This window comes from Nicotiana sylvestris, chromosome 1 (genome assembly GCF_000393655.2).
Source record: "Nicotiana sylvestris chromosome 1, ASM39365v2, whole genome shotgun sequence".
NCBI lineage: Eukaryota > Viridiplantae > Streptophyta > Magnoliopsida > Solanales > Solanaceae > Nicotiana > Nicotiana sylvestris.
The window spans coordinates 130,309,489-130,332,106 of NC_091057.1; the positions used below are offsets into that span (position 1 = coordinate 130,309,489).

At 35.6% G+C, this 22,618-nt stretch overlaps 2 protein-coding genes across 4 annotated transcripts; both read right to left on the reverse strand.

Moving 5' to 3' along the window:
* Positions 1 to 4,156: 4,156 nt before the first annotated feature.
* On the reverse strand, positions 4,157 to 8,284 carry LOC104231502 (pentatricopeptide repeat-containing protein At1g63330-like). Of its 3 annotated transcripts, XM_009784512.2 has the most exons (3): positions 5,543 to 8,284; positions 4,628 to 4,725; positions 4,157 to 4,548 (listed from the first exon to the last, which is right to left on the reverse strand). In XM_009784512.2, exon 1 carries the CDS (start codon positions 7,901 to 7,903, stop codon positions 5,693 to 5,695), a length of 2,211 nt encoding a protein of 736 aa, XP_009782814.1. In that variant the 5' UTR covers positions 7,904 to 8,284; the 3' UTR covers positions 4,157 to 4,548; positions 4,628 to 4,725; positions 5,543 to 5,692. The 3 variants fall into 3 exon arrangements, with proteins under 3 accessions (XP_009782814.1, XP_009782813.1, XP_009782816.1); XM_009784511.2 differs by having other exon boundaries at positions 4,157 to 4,725; XM_009784514.2 differs by lacking the exons at positions 4,157 to 4,548; positions 4,628 to 4,725 and adding an exon at positions 4,732 to 4,825.
* Positions 8,285 to 16,285: 8,001 nt separating this feature from the next.
* On the reverse strand, positions 16,286 to 20,201 carry LOC104231501 (uncharacterized). The gene is made up of 3 exons (XM_009784510.2): positions 19,770 to 20,201; positions 16,911 to 18,402; positions 16,286 to 16,661 (listed from the first exon to the last, which is right to left on the reverse strand). Exons 1-3 carry the CDS (start codon positions 20,062 to 20,064, stop codon positions 16,475 to 16,477), a joined length of 1,974 nt encoding a protein of 657 aa, XP_009782812.1. The 5' UTR covers positions 20,065 to 20,201; the 3' UTR covers positions 16,286 to 16,474.
* Between the last annotated feature and the right edge of the window lie 2,417 nt (positions 20,202 to 22,618).

Below are 22,618 nucleotides of genomic sequence, written 5' to 3' on the forward strand. Positions count from 1 at the left end.
CCCGAAAGAACTGGGGATTACCAAATAGCTGGTACGAGGATTCTAGCGCTCTGAATCATCAACCTGTAAATCATTACCTGCATCGTGAGATGCAGGCCCCGGGCAAAAGGGACGTCAGTACATTTGAATTGCATTGGTATGTAAAGCAACTGAAAGAAAGAATTATAAATGCTGAAACTAAAACTAAGTTGATAACTGAGAATTGATAATTGATCACTGAAATGATAATTGATAAATTAAATGATAACTAATAACTGATAACTGGACTGATAACTGATAACTGATAATTGAACTGAAAGAAAGTAAGGATATGAACAATCCCTTTTCTAAATGATGAACAACCTATTTATCTGAATATTAAACTGCGGCCTCAGGCCCAATATATATGTGTGCACAAACTGCGGCCTCGGGCCCAAGTATACGTATACATAACTGCGACCTCAGGTCCAAAATGCATAAAGCATAAACTGCGGCCTCAGGCCCAAATACAGTTGTTCGACATTCAGGGATTTAAAATTAGAAAATGAGAATCATACTGCAATATATAATAATGAAATACTGAATCACGCTGAGTTACATGATACTGGAATACTGGATCACACTGAGTTATATTATACTGGAATACTGAATCATACTGAGTTACATAATACTAGAATATTGAATAGGACTAGAATGAGACATGTATTCTTGAACTGGGACTAGAATGAGACATGTATTCTTGAACTGGTTATGAACACTGAAACTTCAATTGTTTATGACATGCTGAGTAAACTATACTGAGACTTAGGGACATCAAGCCCAAGTTTATATTGAATGCTAGGACTGTTTATCGGGCAGCGTTATTTACTCTTAACGGTTTGGCTTATCGATTATCGGCTTTTAAATGTATTAATCCGCTAGCCACCCGATAAGGTATCGGACGAATTGGTATCGGTTTAGCTCTTATCGAGTGGTTATCGGGCAGTTTATCGGCCTAGAAATTCATATATATATATATATATATATATATATATATATATATCATTTATACATTCACCAGCCTTAGACATTGGCATGCCAGTGATTATTTTTGTTAACTGGAAACTTGATTTAAAAGGATATTGCTAACCAACAAGAATTTCCGACATGGCAAATACTTGTTCATCTTCATAATTTTTGTATCACTATATGTTGGCTTCTGCAAATAAGGTTCAGATGATAGCATGGCTGGTTTGATCTACGGTGAAGATGGGGCTTCCTTTAGTTAACTTTTTCGCTCAAAGATCAAGAATTATGCAAGTTATACGGGACATCACTGGCCATCTTGGGAATCAAACTCTGTAGCTTTCTATTCGTAATATCAGGGATAATAGAGAAGTGCAGGAAGAGAGTTCAACCTCCACACTCACCCCCTTTCGAAAACCCAAAATGGTTGCAATATCATTGTTTTCTATCGTTAACCATAAGACCACTTCACCATTCTCAGAAAAACCATAAGAAATACTTTAACTGGCCATTAGATTTTCTTCTGTTGAATTTCACTTTCTTTCAAAAGAGTTGCTATTTGAAAAATAAAGCGCAGATCAATAACATGATTGCTTCAAATATGAGAATGCACAGTTGATATCAATTTGACGGTATTATGATTTGTGATTACATCATGTTGTTAGTTGCCCGTTTAAACTCCTTGGTTTATATATATACTTAACGGGTTAACGGATTAACCGTTAAGAAAATTGATTAATCCGCCCCCAAACCGATAAGTCGTTAATAAAAAAAAATTAATCTGTTCCCCGTCCGTTAAGCCGTTACCAGTAAGCCATTAAGCTTTGGTTCGGTTCAGTTTTCGATTTCGGGTCGGTTTTGAACACCCCTATTGAATATGAACTGAGCTCACAACGTTCAGAATGAAAGTCATGAACGAGTTATGAAGCTAGAGAATAGAAGTTCTACAACTATTCAAGGAACTAGGCTTAACTATATTTCTGAGGCAATTGATATGTCGTAAAAGAAACGTAGTGTAGGGAGAATCATTAAAATTCCCAAACATAGAAAGTTAGCCTCACATACCTTAACTTCCTGCTCTTGAGCATAATACAATATTCGCCAACCCTTTCAACTTTAATCTATATCAATACAAGTCAAAGGGATTCCAAATTAGCAACAATAGTCATGTTTTGGTCACTTAGGCATTTTATCACACTCGGTGGCATAAAGCTTCATAGCCCTTATTAATGGTGTCTCTACACCCAATAACCTATTCTTTTGCTCCTAGATAAATTCTAAAGTCCCAAATGGTTATAATCAACATTATTCTTTATCACCCATAAAGTAAACAACACTCTTAACCAATAATCAACAATCAACACCCCAACCCTATAATCGTTCACGCTTTTCTATCAAACTCATCAACCCATATCTCATGAACTAGGGTTTATAATCATTAAACTAATGCTAGAATCAATTAGAGAGTGAAGACATTACCTTTTTGAAGTTCAAACCTTTTGAATTCGAGTTCTAGGCTTCCTTCTCTCAACAATGATGTCTCAATCGAATATCTAATGATATGGAGGGTTTACCCATGTTAATAAGATGTTGGGAGATTGCAATTAACTTAGAATCAACATTAAAACTTACCTTGGGTGGTGGAGGGACCCTTAAGGAGTTAGGCTTTTGAGAGCCTTCCTTTCTAGAGCAAGTTTTTATGTTTTGGGGCTGTGGGAGACGAAATAAGGCTAAAAAACGACTTCCCAAGTCGTCCACCGCGTCCCAGATCGCTGGGACACTGCCTCACCACCTCGGTCGCGGTAAAAACACGGCAGGACCGCGGTGGTTATCCACCATTCTGTAAAACGGGCATAACTTTTTGCATAGAGCTCCGTTTGGGCTCCAATATATCGTTGGAAAGCTATTTCAAAGGCCTACAACTTTCATGCTTTGAGTTTTCCCAAATTCCTTACACATTTTCACTAAACCCTGCTGGAAGACGGACCTTCTGCAAACTTAGTCGATTTTGTCGAATCTTATGCACCTCACTTTCCATCTTGATTTTGAAATAACTATTTTTACCCATAATCATCCCGATAGGATTTTATATGTCCAAAATACAACCTTACTACTCCTTTAACTCATTCATACCTAATCCGAATGTGCGGGGTGTTACATCTCCCATGTTCAACACTGCAGAAATCGCTACCCTGCCAATCGTCTTGAGGTCATGAAGCCAACTCTTGAAAAACCTATGTGTGAATCACTAAGAGATGTTGAAGATCTTTCTCTTAAGTTTTCCATTTATGTGGACTTTAAAGCCAATGGGGAGCTTGATATGGCAAGAAGGTAGCAGGAACTTGTGGAAAAACTCTCCCGGGAAGCTAATTTAATTAGCAAGCCTATTGTTAGCATACGGGGGGACGAAAAGGTGGTGCAGTTGGGGGGGGGGGCGAATAGGGAGGAACAGAATATCCCTTTTGTTTTTTCTTATTTATTTTTCACTCTTATTTTAATGATTTTTTTCTTTTTCTTTTAATTATTTTTGGTTCAAAATATTCGTATTCACGCTTATTATCCGCGTGAATTACACTCACTTTATCCAGCTCAATCATTATTTTGCCACATGTGCTTGGTCAACGGTCAGAGGGGTTTAAAGTATTGATTTTGAACAAGTTAAAGTGTCTGGATGATAAAAAGTGAAGTAGGAGGACCGACATGACAAATTGACACAAGTATAAGTGTCATTTAGGCCATTCTGCCTTTATTTATTTTTGGAAATCGCCGGTGTGGGAAGTGAGGAACTAGAAATTGGTCAAAGATCCAAATATTGGGCCTTCTATAATTATTTAAAAAAAAAAAAGGTTAAAGACAACACTTGCATACGCCACCATTTAGTGCTTCTATTTTTGGACACATATGGTATACTTGAAATTAAAAATTGGTGAGGACCATATGGCAATAATTGGCTTAAACTCATCTGTGACTTCAGCTGGAGAATTTTCTCTACTCTTAGATAAAGAAATTTGATGGTTAAGAGCTTTATCTAGAAAGCATAGGAGCAACAGTTAAGAGTGATTAAGACTCGATCAATTATCTGCGATGAACCTTCTGCATGCAAGTACCCATTTAAACTTAACAATTTACAGTCAATATTTTTTCTGCTCATCTGCTGTTAAGATATTCGAAATAACGAAGAAACTATTTCATTCATTTCTGTTCTGAATACAATGTTGAGGAGTCTGAGTGCAAGTAACTCACTATGCCGAGTTCACTTATAAAAGAAAATTCATATCTCAAAATTGAGCGAGTACATCAACGACATTTCAGGCAAAGCTCGAGTGCAAGTACTAAACAGTGTTTTGAGTTTCCTTCTTAATATCTCTAGCCGAGCCTGGACTTGCCTGATCAGAGGGCAGTGTATCGAAAGAACGTTAAGATCTGAACATAGCTCCTGGCCTCCACAGATAGAGATGAGCCGAGCAGCACAAGAATACATATTTCTCAACATTTACAAATGCATAGTTGCTCAGCATATGATACAGTTAACCTTAATATTGGTTGTAGTAGTATACTAATCACCTGCACCCCAGAAGAGGCAAAAATGTTTGGTGATTTCTTTTTATCGATCTAAGCCTTTATGGACATAGTTACATGTTACCTGTGCTGGTGAGAGGTAGAAGGTACCCCGTGCATCAGTCGACGTGCGTGTGAGCTGGCTCAAACACCGCCATTACAACGAAAAAAAAGCCTGTTCACCTGCAGTGATACTAAACTGATAAGACCGAGAAAGGTATTATAATTCATCACTGCTGATAGGAATGCTAAACACTGGACGTCAAGCCAGCTTTCGTTGTCACTGCATCATCGATGTTAATATTCAGCTATTAGTTACAGCAAGACTTCACAATACGTACATCATAATCAATAAAATTCAAACATGTGGCAGACATCTTTTTCCACCTTCCAAACTGCTGGAATGGAATATAATAAGAAATACAATGGCTTTTGGATATATATCAAGTAATAAAAATTGAAGTGATTGATTAAATTCAGATATTGAGAAGCTTAAAAGTAGCATTAGATTTATTAAAAGTAGGATAGATCAAATTTTTAATTGTACATTTTAAGTGGTGCTTTCATCTCACAGAAGCGTAAAGCAAATTAATTGTTCTATCTGCAGTCAATTGTTCCTGTCTCAGCCAGTAAAAGATCAGATTTGAGATAGAACATTCTGAAACGTCTTTTTTGTGAAGGATCGTTAGCAGTATGATGCAAATATTGACAATTGAATTTATAAATGTGAAGTAACCACAGCAAAATGAGTATCACGGGATAAACTCCGAACTATCATAAAAAGTTTCTGTTTTATAGTTTAACTATCAGAAGACATAATTTTCTAAAGCATGATAAACAGTATAACCTTTCTGAGAAGGTAATGTCATCTTCAGATTATATAAATGACTAACAATTAGGATAAAACTAAAATAACTAACTTTATAGAGCTATTAGAACATCAAAGTATTTGTAAAGTTTATATAGAAACTGAAAGAAAGAAATAACAGATGGAACTTACTTTTAGGTGTGCTTCGTAGATCAGTGTTGAAGATTGAAGCAGGTATCTAACGGAAGATTTGGAGTACATCATAATTTTCTTCAGATCACCAATATTCTACATTTACGTACCATTCAACTTGATTGCTGAAACAATCTCCCCATTAGAGTATTATGGTCTGCAGTCAGGTCCATCTGAATTCCCCAGACCTTCAGCAAGTATATAGCCAACAGTATCCTGTGTGATCAAATTGTCATGGGAAGGCTTTTTGGCATCTATTTCATCTTGCACGCTGGAACCGACTAATAAAGCGTGAGTACTAGAATCAGGGACCCATCCCTTATCCAACATCAACTCCAGTAAGAAAGAGGCCTTGTTTTTGTATCCCTCTTTCAAGAGAGCATTTATCAGCATGTTGTACATAGCTGAATCAACAACTTCAGATTCTGAGACGAGCTTATCTATTGAAGAAAGTATCATGTGGACCTGAGCGTTTTTCACTAGATATTCCAGAAGTTCAGCAAGTGTTTCTGAATCTGGTGATAGACCCCGCCGAAGCATTGAATCCAAGAACAGGGCAGACTTCTCTACACTCCCAAGCGAAGTCATGCCCCGAATAAGAATGCAATATGTTTCACCATCCAGGGTACAACCATTTACAATCATTCTCGAGAGCACTACAAAGAGATCACTTGCTCTGCCTAAACTGAATAGGCCTTGCAATATGCTGTTGTAAGCAGCAGTAGAAGACAACGTACCAGAATAATATGCAAGTGGTAGCAATTTGATTGCTTGACCAGCATAGCCACTAGTACAAAGTCCCTTCATAAGCTTGTCAAACGAACTGGACTGAAGAGCGTATCTCTTTGTTGACATGAAGCAAAATATTTCAGCAGCTTCCTGAATCTTTTCCTTGTGGCAAAGACATTCAATAAGTTGAGCATATGATACCAAATCTATTAACCCAGCTTTGGCCCTAAATTGATGAAACAAAGCCAAGGCATCCTCACATTCACCTAATTTACAGTTGCCAATGATGAGAGCAGAATATGTAGACGAATCAGGGCTAACGGAGGAAACAGTCATTCTAGCAAGATATTTCAAAGCATCTTTCAGCTTTTCATTATCACACATGTACCGAATCATGATATTCCAAGAACGATGATCTGTGATGTTTCTCTCAAACATTTCATCAAACAGATCTTCGGCTATACTAAAGGTGCCATCATTTAGAAAAGCTTCAAGAAGTGCATTGTAAGGCAGTACACTTGCAACTTCTTTGTCATTCAAAAACTCCTTAGCTTCACTCAACATATTCAATTCACATAATCCATCTATTATTCTCATGAATACATCATCATCTGGCCTAACATCACTATACACCATTTCATCTACAAGTTTTACAGCATCAACCACGAGAAGATTCTCGCACAAACACTTTATCATTGCTCCATAAGTTGGTGTATCAGGAAGAACCTTAGATTCTCTCATCATAGAGAACAACCTCATCACTACATCTAATTTATTCATCTCACAAAATAAAGGAATTATATGAGCATAAAATCCAGAATAATCCGGTTCACACCGTACGCTAAACATATCATCTAAAATTACAAGTGCCTCATCCACTCTACCCCTTGCAACAAGTTCACCAATAATTATCTGAAAAGTCCTCCCATTGGGATTACAACCTTTCTTATGAAGTCGTTTGTATTGTTCCAATGCAGCATCAACACGATTGGCAGCAAACAAAGCTTCTATCAAATAATTAAGTGTATCAATATTGGGACCAATTCCAGCTTTCACAATCTCCTTATACACGAATAATACATCCTTAAATTCTTTATTTTCCTTGATAAGTGCAACTAATAATTGATTAAATTCAGATATAGAGAGCTTTAAGCTACTCAAATTTATACAAGAAAAAACACACAAAGCCTCACTAAGCCTACTATTTCTAACAAATGCATCTAACAAAGCCACAAGAACCTGTTCATAATTTGGGAATTTCTCCTTTACCATCTCATTACAAAATCCTTCAATTTCATCTATTTTTCCAGCCATACCTAGCTTCAAGATTAATTGAAAATAAGTATCAGCAGAGTGATGAAACTTTTTTTGAAGGGAAGCCCATTTGAATAGCTTCAATGAAGAATCCAAATCAGTTGTGGAATCGAGAACGGTGGCTAAAGTTTCAGGGTGAAGCTTATTCTTTAAAACTTGAATCTTTGTGTCGAAGTCAGAAGAAGGGGTAGAGGGCTGATTGGTTTCAGGGATGATTTGGATTCTACAAGCACCAGAAAGTGAAGAAAGAGAGGGTTTTGAACAAACCCAGTTGGGGATTTTCTTGGTAAGCTTTAAAGTTGAGAGCTTTATCACCATTGAAGTTGCTCCCTCTCTGCTCAGTGGTCACTTATATTTCAACGAAAAAGATACATTTAAACAGTAAATACCCAAAAAAAAAAATGAGCTGGATAAAAAACGAGAATTAAGCAAGGTTGAAGTGGAAGGGGGGATGCTGAAAACAGTACAGAACTGAATTCTGAACAGGGAACAGAATCAGGGGAACCAGAATCGGTAATGTTGAAGGGAAGTGTAATCAAGCAGACAAAATAAACTCAATAAATAGACTACTAAAAGGAGTATTTGCTCTTTAGTCCATGAGTTTCAGGGAGATAAGAATTAGCTACCTCATAGTTGTCAAGTTTATAAAGGTGACGCCTCTCGTAGTCTCTCTCTTGTCCATCCCTCTAAAAGTCTCTAAACGTTTAAAAGTTGAATTCAATCAAACTTGTTAATTAACCAATATTTGGCCTGGGAATGGGTAAAAAGTAAAAAACATCATTTGGTGATACAGACTTGGGTATTATATTCTCTCCATTTTTCAACAAATGGTCATGTTTGAAATTGTATACGTGACAATTCAATTGGACAGTAACCAAATGGGGGAGATGAATCTAGCTTCAATTTGAATGATCTTAAAGTCTTTTCTTTCTTTTGCATCAAGACATATCACTAAAAGAGGGTTGTTATTTCTTCTTTGGCATTACCACTTAGTTAGCCCAAACGACGTCTGTGTTCATCAGAAAGTTTAGGCACCCCAATAGGGCCAAATGGATTGATCTCTCTACTTTGATTTGGGGTAAAAATAGCACGATCTAGCCAGTTTTCGAACTGGTCATTCAAAAATAGTCATCATTTATCAAGTCAATGAAAAATAATCACTATTTTGCTGCAACAGAGACCAGTCCAACATAATATACTGGAGTTCGGTACCGCCTGTGTATGAATTTCCAGCATAATATGCTGGACCGATATACTTTGCTGGGTCCACTATAGTATACTGGAGACTGGAGCACCGGTGCTCCAAACTCCAGAGTATATTATGCTGGAGTATTTTTCCGGATTTTGAACAGTATTTTCGTTCAGATTTGTCTTTACATGAAAAGTGGCTAAATTTCGATTACTTTTGAAACTGGACTATTTTTGAACAACCACTTGTAAATCTGGCTATTTTTGAATTTCTCCTGATTTGGGCAGCTAAAGTACTGTAACTGATTGGAAAGTTTTATTTCCCCTACTTTGTTCAAATGTATAATCTTTAGAACTAAATCCAGATATTAGACATAAGAGCAATGGATCAAATTTATTTCCTGGGTCAAATTTTTGGTTCCCATAACCAAATGCTTTTCTTTCCCTTGAAGGTGTTGATACTTCGGAAACCTCTTTTGTGGTAATGTTCTAACAACTACTTTCTCGTCAAACGAAGATTTCTCTCTAATCTTGTGTTTTAGTCTCATTTCTTTCCAGCTGTACATATGGAAACACGAACTGTGATTGCAAATATTGCTTACTTTTTAATTAGACCAAGTTTTTATGCTAACCATGAATTGCATTCAGATAATCAAATTCGGCTTCCCATTAAACTTCTTGCCGCTCTCAGTTTTAGCATTCCTATGATATCTCAAAATTTCATGGGAAAATGACATTGTATAGTCGCCCTTAAAATAATAGCCAAAAAAATGTATATTTGTTGTATACATATACATTATGTATGTTATATATAAATTTTATACACTTTTTCAGCTAACGAATATAAATAGTTTCTGGCCTCGGCTAACAAATATAAATAATTTCTGGCACGGGCTATGTCAAGCCCCAAACCTAGGGAGGCGTTGCTGGCACCCGGTGCCACCCTGGCCCGAGCGAACCGCTCTGTAACTCATTCTTTATGTGACCATCGTGGCCCAACATAGAAATAACTTATAGTGTATAACTGCAAGTGGACAAAACTATATCACTAAATCATTTTTCTTAAAACATGAATACATATGGGTCGTCATGGCCTCTAACATACTGTATAAAATGAATCTCTGTATACAAAACCTCTAAGATTATTTGACATCAAAATGGACTGGGTACCGGCCTACCCATAAGTCTGTAGCAAAATTTTGATGCGATGACTCATAGACTCGGTTGCACTCCGAATGAGGTGGAGTCTTACCGATCCTTCGCTGAAGCAAATCTCGTCAACTATGAGGGCTCGTTAAACCGATTATCTATACCTGCAAGTATGACATTCCTGAGTTTCCCATCACTAGGCCGAGATAATACCTTACCGCCAAAACTACACACCGTCTTAAGCTTTGCCACTGAATCATCACATGCTCCAGATGAGGTATACACAAGAGTACGGAAACCACAGTGATTGCACTGACCCATTGTAATTTTTGTATTCATGTGGGGAAGATTTCTTTTCGTCAAACTCTTTTGGACCTTTTCAACCATCGCTAGCATAGAAGTGTTGGAACCACCATCAGATCCAGTATGACCCACGCCTAAGATGCCTTTTAGCTCCAAGTAACCTTGTGAACCACATTTGCCGAACCATAAGAAAAGGGATTTTCCACTCACACTTTTCAGAATTACTTCTATCAATAATCTGAATATCTAAGTTAACAAGTCTTCCAAAAAAACTTCCAACTTCTTGAAAGATATTTTTTTAACAACAAATGAAGAGGTAATTCCATGAGTCTGGTCCAAGTGGAAGAAATGGCCTTTTTTCCCCTTAGAAAAGCAAATATTCGAAGTCTGATCAAAAGAGAAGCAAGGCATGCCCCTCTAAACCCAGTTAGACTTTAAAATTGACACCAATTCTTTTGTCCTCCAAATTCATGCAGTCATGATCACCCTCCAGTTTTACTCCCTGTAGACCTATACATAAATAATTCGATCCTGCTTAGACTAAAAAATTTGATCCTCCTTAGACTTCTCAATCTTATTTAACCAATATCAGAGACATGGTATAGGATATTCAAAAAGTTAAAGTTGATTAAGGAAGCATTGCATGCATATTCATTAACTAGAAACTACAATAAAGATATTGATTGACCATGTTAGTGACGTAAAGCCATATGAAAACCACGTACATAATATATGTTCATAAAGATATGCAATTAGCTTTTTCATTGCATTACTCCACAATGCTGCCTAATTATTGAATTAAGAACAATCTTCACATCCTCATTGGAACCCAAACGAGAAAAGAAATAAAAGATATTTTTGAGAAAAAATTTAAAATGACAAATAAGTCAAAATAGAGAGCAAAACAAAGAACTGGAAGTACTGGGAACATAATTTTTCCCCGGATTAGCACGATCACGCGTAAACTCAAGTACAAACTCTTCAGTATTCCTATGATATCTCAAAATTTCATGGGAAAATGACATTGTATAGTCGCCCTTAAAATAATAGCCAAAAAAATGTATATTTGTTGTATACATATACATTATGTATGTTATATATAAATTTTATACACTTTTTCAGCTAACGAATATAAATAGTTTCTGGCCTCGGCTAACAAATATAAATAATTTCTGGCACGGGCTATGTCAAGCCCCAAACCTAGGGAGGCGTTGCTGGCACCCGGTGCCACCCTGGCCCGAGCGAACCGCTCTGTAACTCATTCTTTATGTGACCATCGTGGCCCAACATAGAAATAACTTATAGTGTATAACTGCAAGTGGACAAAACTATATCACTAAATCATTTTTCTTAAAACATGAATACATATGGGTCGTCATGGCCTCTAACATACTGTATAAAATGAATCTCTGTATACAAAACCTCTAAGATTATTTGACATCAAAATGGACTGGGTACCGGCCTACCCATAAGTCTGTAGCAAAATTTTGATGCGATGACTCATAGACTCGGCTGCACTCCGAATGAGGTAGAGTCTTATCGATCCTTCACTAAAGCAAATCTCGTCAACAATGAGGGCTCGTCAAGCCGATTATCTATACCTGCAGGTATGACATACCTGAGTTTCCCATCACTAGGCCAACGTAATACCTTACCGCCAAAGCTACACATTATCTTAAGCATTGCCACTGAATCATAACATGCTCCAGATGAGGTATACACAAGAGTACGAAAACCACAGTGATTGCACTGACCCATTGTAATTTTTGTCTTCATGTAGGGAAGATTTCTTTTCGTCAAACTCTTTTGGACCTTTTTCAACCATCGCTAGCATTGAAGTGTTAGAACCACCATCAGATCCAGTATGACCCACGCCTAAGATACCTTTTAGCTCCAAGTAACCTTGTGAACCACATTTGCCGAACCATAAGAAAAGGGCTTTTCCACCTACACTTTTCAGAATTACTTTTATCAATAGTCTGAATATCTAAGTCAACAAGTCTTTCAAAAAAACTTCCAACTTCTTAGAAGAAATTTTTCTGACCACAAATGAAGAGGTAATTCCATGAGTCTGATCCAAGTGGAAGAAAGAGCCTTTTTTTTCCTTAGAAAAGCAAATATTCGAAGTCTAATCAAAAGAGAAGCAAGACATGCCCCTCTAAACCCAGTTAGACTTTAAAAATGACACCAATTCTTTTGTCTTCCAAATTCATGCAGTCATGATCACCCTCCAGTTTTACTCCCTGTAGACCTATACATAAATAATTCGATCCTACTTAGACTAAAAAATTCGATCCTCCTTAGACTTCTCAATCTTATTTAACCAATATCAGAGACATGATATAAGATATTCAAAAAGTTAAAGTTGATTAAGGAAGCATTGCATGCATATTCATTAACTAGAAACTACAATAAAGATATTGATTGACCATGTTAGTGACGTAAAGCCATATGAAAACCACGTACATAATATATGTTCATAAAGATATGCAATTAGCTTTTTCATTGCATTACTCCACAATGCTGCCTAATTATTGAATTAAGAACAATCTTCACATCCTCATTGGAACCCAAACGAGAAAAGAAATAAAAGATATTTTTGAGAAAAAATTTAAAATGACAAATAAGTCAAAATAGAGAGCAAAACAAAGAACTGGAAGTACTGGGAACATAATTTTTCCCCGGATTAGCACGATCACGCGTAAACTCAAGTACAAACTCTTCAGTATGTTTAGGTTGAAATTTTGCCTTTGGATATTCAGCAGAAGTAAACTGAATACAATTCCCACGTTAAATACCAACTATCAAATATCACTTTTTAAAATTTGCCACATTTCCCATGACTTTAAGAGTCATCTAAACTTTAAAGGGGCTACCACGTTTGGGGTGGGGGAAAATTTTAATCATTATTCAATTTATTAGTTAATTAGGTAATGTCGTAATTAACCAATTACCCATATAATTAAGAATTATCTTAAATTACTTAAAATTGTACTTATTTTTTAACTCACTTTTTATAACTTACTATCATGGTCATGTGGTATCATATAAAATAAATACATACACTATAATTTAAAACATCCATGTAAAAACAAATGCATATATTTTTCTCAACTTCTAATTTTTCTAATCTCATAAAAACAGTATAAAATTTTGTATGCTTAATTCTTAAAATGGTAAAAATATAACCTTCTTTTCTTGTGAGAAAATAACTTCTATCTTTACAATAAACAAAATCTCATAAACTTTCTTATATTATGAGTATAATTTACCATATCCGAAAATAGTAATAATAGTAACTATCCAAAATTATGCTTATAAAACTTTTACTAAACTACTTTACTTAAAAGAAAATACCACGCTAATATAACATCTAACGGTATTAAGGTCGTTAAACTTTCGGGGTCTTAATCCTTTCAACCTTATATGGATTACTACGACTTATCCTAATATTAAAGTACGGGGTGTAACATCCTTCCCCCCTTTAGAACATTCGTCTGCGAATGTTAACTCTTAGAGATTTACGAAATTTTTCACCAGGGTCTCTTTTGTAAATTAACCCAACCTCTATCTGAAGTCTGGACTATTCACAACTTGTTGTACTTGAGTATGTCGTATCTTCTTCACTTTTACCTTACTTACCCTTCAATCTCGCGTCGTATCTTCAATCTGCTAATGATTAATGCCTTAATCATTATTCAATTTATGAGTTAATTAGGTAATGTCTCGTTACCCGGTAATTAACCAATTACCCGTATAATTAAGAATTATCTCATATTACTTAAAATTCTACTTATTTTTTATCACACTTTATATAACTTACTATCGTGGTCATGTGGTACCATATAAAATAAATACATACACTATTATTTAAAACATCCATGTAAAAACAAATGCATATATTTTTCTCAACTTCTAATTTTCCTAATCTCATATAAAGAGTAAAAAATTTCGTACGCTTAATTCTTAAAATGGTAAAAATATAACCTTCTTTTCTTGTGAGAAAATAATTTTTATCTTTACAATAAACAAAATCTCATAAACTTTCTTATATTATGAGTATAATTTACCATATCCGAAAATAATAATAATAGTAACTATCCAAAATTATGCTTATAAAACTTTTACTAAACTATTTTACTTAAAAGAAAATACCACGCTAACATAACATCTAACGGTATTAAGGTCGTTAAACTTTCGAGGTCTTAATCCTTTCAACCTCATATGGATTACTACAACTTATCATAATATTAAAGTAGGTGTAACAAGCTAAAAGTGGTAATACCCCATCATTCACAGGTTATGACCAGCCCTAATGGACTTTATCATCAGCTATCAGAAAAAAGGAAACTCCACAAAATAATGAAACCCATAGCGCCAAAAGAGACCTTATTTTAGCCGATGGTATGGGGAAGAAGCCGATCAAGCTGTTTCTGTTTTAGATCCGGAGTAGCTACCACTTACCAGATTCACCGTTGTCTAAAGTGAATTCCTTTTGTTTCTATTAGCCCCAATTCCCAAACCAAGATTGCACCAGAAACAAAAACAGAGAGGGTATATATGCACAGTACTATATTTAAAGGATGAAATCAGAAAACCCTTAAATTTAATTGATCATTTGCGTCAAACCCTCGAGAATTTTATAGAAACTTCAAGTCTTCATAAAACCAGCCGAAATCAAATTTTTTTTTTAAAACACAATTCTATAATAAGGCGCAAATTATACATACTCAAGGAAATGATCTTTGGTATTACCAAGTAACTAGAGAGACAGGACTAAAGTTGCTGCAACAAATAAATGTAAAACGAAGAAAGCTCTATTTTAAAAGTTACTGCTGAAAATGAGCTCCTTCCAGTTCGAGCCATTACAACATATATCTACAATAATTTAAAACAGTAGGGGCGGAATGAAACCTTAAGCATGCAGTGAGGTGAAGCATACAACTCTTTTTGTATGCTGTCAGCTTGATGATAAGTAGAATAATCCATAACTAGATTACCAAACCTTCAATGACAACTGTGTTGAAGTGACGAAGGACTCGGTCGTTTGTCTCTAACTTCTTCCATAATTGCAAGTGAAAAGTGTGATATGGTTGAAGGAATTTTAGGTCTTCACACAAACTCTCATTTAGCAGTTGCATAATACCATAATCTGCCACATAATTTTTGTTCGCATAGTCCTGTTTGCTGAAACACAAGGGTAGAAGACTTTCAATTCTCTGGCCAGAAAACAAAGATCTGAACATCTTCATACTGCAAGATACAACTTTAAAGACTAGTCTAATAATAACTCGGCTCCAACAGCCTCAGAGTCTTTAACTCCAGTATTTCGCCCTCGATATAAACCAAGCAAAACCATCTCAACTTGTATACCTGATACCTGCTCCGTAATAACTTGTCTCCGACAGTTTTAGAGTCTTCAACTCCAGTAGTTTTGCTCTCAATATAAAGCAGACAAGCTTATCCTTCTCACTCAATTGTATACCTGATACCTGCTCTGAGATTCATAGCTTCAAAATCTCTATGTTAGATACAAGAGCAACTAGGACATTCTCACATATGTTTACTCGAAGAGTTCCTGAAAGCTTATCCTGCTCACTCAATTGTATACCTGATACCTGCTCTGAGATTCATAGCTTCAAAATCTCTATGTTAGATACAAGAGCAACTAGGACATTCTCACATATGTTACTCGAGGAGTTCCTGAATCACTTCTTTGCTGGCTGGATAGCACCTGACTCACTGTTAGCAACTTTGATTAAGAACTAGGATACCCTCACATATGTTACTCAAAAAGTTCCTGAATAGCAGTTTTACCGGAAAGTCCCTGAATCACTGTTAGCAACTTTCCACATATATTGATCGGCTTAATCAATAAGCAATAACCGGGCAATACAGCAATAGCCCAAATACGAAGCACCAACCACGTGATAGCAATCTCTCACTTAAGATATTCTAGAATTCCAGCCAAAGCCCAACACCTCGGAAGGCTTTACTAAAACATCCAACATAGCTCCCACCACAATGCTTTCTTATTTCCCAGGAAAAAGATGAACAGCCAAACTATAACTATATATATTTCAGAACAATCTAATTAACATAAATACAGCTACTTAATCTATTGCGACACTTTAAGAGGAGAAATGGGCCAGATTGATCTGTTACCAGTTCAGTCGACAAGTGCATGAAGGAACTGATAAGAAGAACCTATAAGCCATCTCTCCCGTCCATAACCAGATGTTGCAGATCTTATGTCGCAGCTAAGACCCCCGAGTCGGGGACGATCTCTGCTAGAGTAATCTTAATTGGTTGCCACCCGGATTGATGTTGTACAAGCCATTTCTTCATGTTTATAACCATATGCAAGATCTGAAGTATTTCGCCTAAAGCAAGCTCCTTTAAGCACATTTTCTTAATAACTGTAGCTGCTTCAAACCTAGTGAAGAATCAAGTAAATAAGCAAGTTCAAATTAGATTATATCAGCCAGATACACACGAGAAACTATCTTTATAGGACCTAACAAAAAAAGCCCGTTTGGCATTATCCTGAACCTAAAAGCTTTTTCCTCAATACAACGTTGTCAAATTTTTAATTGGATGTCCTACAACAAAATGAATACTTTTGAAAACCTCTCCAACATCCACCAAAATCCGATAAGGTTCAACTTAAATGAGATCCCATTACCTGCACTGAGTAGAGCTTATGGCGGCTCTTCCAGCAGAAGATGATAGAAATTTCTGAAGGTCATCCCATGCTTCTTTGGGATATTGTTTCAGATTACAACTAATAGGGTTCACACACTTCCATATGTTCTCATTTTTACCAACATATAATTGCCAAGCACCTGTTTTCTTTGTTACTACCAGCTGTTGTTCAACTGCGCTTGCAAGAGCCTTCTTAACATCAGTATTGCGGTGTTTTGGATCTCCATATTTGATGCAATCTGCAATGTTTGCTTCAGTAGGCATAATCTTCTCATTTTTTAGGGTGTTCAATGCAAGTAAAATGACTCCAATAAGACCTTGAACATACTCAGAAGGTTTTGGGCATCCTGGAGCTCCCCACACACCGTTGAGCGGTCCATTACTGCTATTTGTTAAAGATGATGGTGGTGGTGGAATCTCAGGGCTGGGATGTGTATACCTGTTGACCTCTTTTTCAAGGTAAAATGGTGCTTTCTTCTGCAAATTGTTTCCTTTCTGAGGCCCATTTATGTTAGTATAAGAATTATCAATCTGAGGAGGTTGTCTCAATTCTCCATTCCACGATTGAGAAAAAGGACGATTATGACCATTGTTGGAGTTTTCACTGATTTTTAGCTTACCCACATCAGGCATAGGTATTTGAAGGCCTGAGGAGAAGCCTTGTGCATCAGACCTAGGAGGCATTGGTTGAGAATGATGCACATGCGAATTAGGTGGTAAGAAATTACCAGGTGGAATTACCGGTGATGCTGGGAGGTTGTTTGGCCTTACTGGAGGATAATTATTTTGATAACTGCTCTGTGAGTTGTTTCCATTTGTCCAGGAAGGCTCGAGATTACCAGGACCACCGCTCGACGCAGATATGGGCCCACTGAACGGAGTCCTTGAATTATGAGCTCCAGGCAACTCCACTGAATCATTGAACTGCTTAGGATACCCATATCCTGGTTGATGGAAGTTTGCAGCACTACGATTTTCTTGTGTGCCGGACATTGTAGATGAAGTTCGTGATATATTGGGTTGATTCACACTTTTACGAACTGGTCTACCCTTTTGTTTATTATCGGTACCCCTTCCCCCATTGTTAAACTTCACTTGTGGGCTTTCATGGAAAGTATCAACAGCCTGGCTTATCAGATTGGAATCACTAGATGACGTAGATAATGCGTCTGAAGTGGCTAAAGAACCGTAACTGCTATTTACAAGTTGACTTGATTCACTATTTGTCAAAGGCGGTCCTCCAGCTGAAAGGCTTGTCCAGAGCCATACAGTCTTCGCAGCAGCAACAAGTGGCACGGATGCTTTTTGAGGTTGTGCTAGAAGAATATTATATCTGCGCATGCGTAATTGATGAAGTGCGTTTGAAAAGTCACGATCTCCCGAAATCAACAAATAATTAGCAGGTGCAGGATTGTCAACTGCCCAAAATAACATGTCCACAAGAATTTTTTTATCACTTGCATCTTTGACACCTATACACATTTGGTCCAAAATTAGTCAAAGTTGACTCCAAGCAGTTCTAAACAGATTTAATCAAGCTACCATAAGCGCTAAAAATAAGAATCATGAACACACTGGTTTTCTCTTAGTGTATACACCACCTCCAAATGTTATCTTAAGACTCAGTTAGCTATTCACTTAGTTAACAACCATCAATAGAGGTAAGCTTAATACTTTAGTCAGCTGGCACTGAAAAGGGATCAACCAAATAAGGATATTAGATTAAGATAAGAGTCAACTAAGGAAACCACATATCAACTCCAAATTTTCACTTTTGTACAAAGCTGTAAGGCAGCATATGCGACCAGTCAGACTACAAAGTTTTAACACCTAGCGAGCACTGATATAAAGGACAGCCGGTGCACTAAGCTCCCGCTATGCGCGGGTCCAGGGAAAGGCCAGACCACAAGGGTCTATTGTACGCAGCCTTACCCTGCACTTACCTGCATTTCTGCAAGAGGCTGTTTCCACAGCTTGAACCCGTGACCTCCTAGTCACATGGAGGCAACTTTAAGCAAATATCAATCAATTCAATATGTTTAGAGCCAAAAACATAGCTCCTACTAGCTCAAGGAAATAACTTTCAAAGAAATTTTCTCGGAAAAAATTTATGAATCGACCATGCACTCCTAGTTCATAATACATATGCTTAAATTTTTATTTTTATTTTTGAAAAAAAAAACATCTATTCCATTGTCATCAAAGAGAATGGACTGTGCAGTAGTAACCCACGCAATGACTTAAAATCCTGGATCTGGCTCAGACCACTATTTTGGTTTCTTCACGATTTAGAGAAGATGAGCTCTACAATTACGAAACAAAAGATCAGCAACTCATAACAGTTTTCAATCCATGCTAAACAGATACCAAACACCCCATCCTTGTCACTGGTAGGGCGTTCGAAAAGAAAAGTAAAGAAAAGAACATTATTTCCTTTTATTTTGAGTCACCTAATAAAAATATTTTGTTTCATAAATTTAAAAACTTGGGTATATCATTGGACAAAATGCAATTTTGCATCTGACCGTGAGAATTCAGACACAGGAAAATCAGATCGACACATGCATAGATTCCAAGACTAAGAGTCAATCAAGCGCTTTAGACCATCATAGACACTCCGTTGACTTAAAAATCAGCACCAAAGACAATCAAAAAGCCAAAATTCAACTAGATCTAACAGATCCTGTTCAACCACACAATTTCATTTACCCTCCAACATAGATCAACTCAAGCATCCATCAAATCAACTAAAAAGAAGTCATTTTATCAAAATTAAACAAGCTAAAAACCATGCAAACAACAAAAATGTTTTTTTACGCATCAGTCCACAAAAGTATACCTGCAGGTACATGATTAAGGGCGATTCCAGTACTATTAAGCGCCTGCTGAACAGAAGGAGAGATCTTAGTAGTATCGCCGTAAGCAGAAATTGAAACGGGTCCACAATAGTTCATATTCACAAGAGCAGAACTTATATTCTGAGCAATCGCGTGAGGATCAGATCCTCTAGGTACTTGACAGTTTTCTATATCCCACCACACCGAAATCCTCGCCGTTGAGTACTGTGACTCCGCCGTACCCGACTGTTGCGGCCCTCCCCCTCCGCCGTTCCCGTTCCCGCCGGCACCGCCCATTTCCTACGATTCCTGGTCTTAAAAAAACACACAAATTTAAGTACGATTTTCCCGTTGCCGGAGAAGTGCGCACGATAGCGAGTACCGATGTCTAAAATTTTAGTCTTTTTATGTTGTCTGGTGTGTAAGGTTAGTTGAGGAGTGCGTAGGATTAGAGAGGATATAGAGCGTTGGAAAATAATAAAGGGGTGAGGTGGGGAATGTTGAGGGATGCGTAGTGACTGGGGTGGAAGATTCATGGGGTCCTTGAAATGACAATTTTATCCTTGAATTGGAAAATGAGTGAGTAATAGTAGGAATACTAATTATGGCTTGACTTCCATTTAGAAAAAGAGCTTAGTAGGAATACTAATTATCTGTATTTTCTCTTTTTCTTTTTATTTAAGTTTGATTATTGACTCTATCATTTCAGTAAATATTTTTCTATTCCAGACTTACGTGGATTGCAGTAATTGGATCTCTCAACGTCATTATTTTTTCCATTTCTATGGATGAGAGTGTACCATGAAGAAATATACAAAAATGAAAGCTTCTATGTGAATAGAATTCGTACTTTATTAGGAAAAAAATTATTAGTAGCATTTAATATACTGAGTGTAAATAAGTTTTTTTTCCATTTAACTGAATGTAGATTTGAACAGTCAATGCAACTCTAATCTAAGTAGTGGCAGTTTTGGAATTGACAGAGTCACGAGTGGCTCGACTCGTATTGTTATTGACTATAGTCTCTATCTTTTAACTGTAGGCTGTAGCATTTAAGTTTGATCTTCGAATCTTGGTCTTGAAGTATCATTTACTCTTGAATATGGATTTTTTTTTTTTGAGGATTTTTATCTAGTTATATTATACTACACTATCTCAATAAATATAATATTTTAAAGAATTACATAAATTTTATATTATTATGGTTTGAGTTATAAAATAAAAGGTAAAGCTAAAAATTGCAAGTTTCTGAAAATGATAATTGTTGATACTATTTATCTAACTCAAAAAAAGAAAAAAACTCTATCCCTTATAAGTTCTTAATCATCTCATTCAATTGACAGAAGACGCCTTCGTTTTGCTCACGAGCAAAATGTATTTTGTTCTATTTCTTTAATATACAAGAAATACCATAAGAATTATTTTTAACATATTAAAAAATAAATTATTATCACAAAAAGTAAATTCAACCGCTACATTTTAATTAATCTACTCTTTTTGTTTTTAACTTTTCATGTATTAAATTATATATATAAATTTGTTCAAGATTATTATAGGATTTTGCAGTTGATGCTTATTACTATATTATAATCGATTTTTCATTAATTTTTATTCATTCCACCTCAAATGCTATTCCTATACAAAAGTCTAATTTTTGTATCTAAAAGTTTGTCAACTGAAAATAAGGGTTTGCTTATATGATGAATTTGGAAAGAAATTGAATGGGATTTATTTTTTCAATTTGTTAATTCAAAATTTTAATATTTATTCTTATTAAAGGAAAAGATTTAATTTTTATTGATTGAAATTAATAATATTAACTCATTACAAGTTTTAAATATTTAACTATAGTTATAATTTTATTTAGAATTATATTTTTCAAGCCTAAAAAATCAATCTAATATTTAAGTTTGGATATTTGTATTTGCAAAGTTATTCGTGTTTTTTAACTATTGTCAACATCCCAACACCTCTCTCTCTTTTATGTTTTTGTATTTACTTGTTGAAATTATTGAGGTGTAATTTTCAAATATTATAGTATGAGATAAATTATGCAAACTATTATTAATAATTAATCACTCTCTCATATTTATTTGAAAAGTCTTGCTCATGTCTACAATGGTTTTCATCATTTAACTTTGTGGCATTTATGTTTTTCCTCCTCGTAATAGCATAAGTAACATTAAGTTGGTCTATATAAAGAAAATCACATAAATTAGTAACAATTTTTTAATGCACGTACCACTAATTCTTCCCAATGGTTTGTTGTTGATTTGGGGTTGTTGATAGTTTTTCCTTTCCTTTTTCTTAACAATTTATTTTTTAATTGATTTTAAAGTCCTAAATATTATGATTTCTTACCTAGTTTAAATAAGGAAGAATTTAAAGCACAAAATTTAGTTGATCTAAAATTTCTAAATATTAGGAAATAATTTTAAATGTTGATTTTGTCCAATATGAACTATATTTTAAAGGGGTAAAAAAGGCGAATAACATTTCGCTAATTGCCTTCGTGCTTTTAATATAGTACAGATTAGAAACTTATTTACCTATGTTCTCTATGTTTTGCAGTTTTAATAAGTATCTAAGTTTTTCTTACAACTTGTATACATTGCTTCTTAAAAGGCTCCCACCCCATTATTAGTGTCTTCAATTAAGGGATTCAATTACATCCTTTCCTTTTTTTTCCCTTCTCCTCTTCTCTCTCCTTTTTATTTAAAAATTAAAATCACTTAATCTACATCCAGAATCTCCATCTTCTCTCTTCACCATTGCCTACAGCTTTATATTATTTAAAAATATTTAAAAATTGTATGATAACTGTATCATAATTGTAGTTGAATTGTATCAA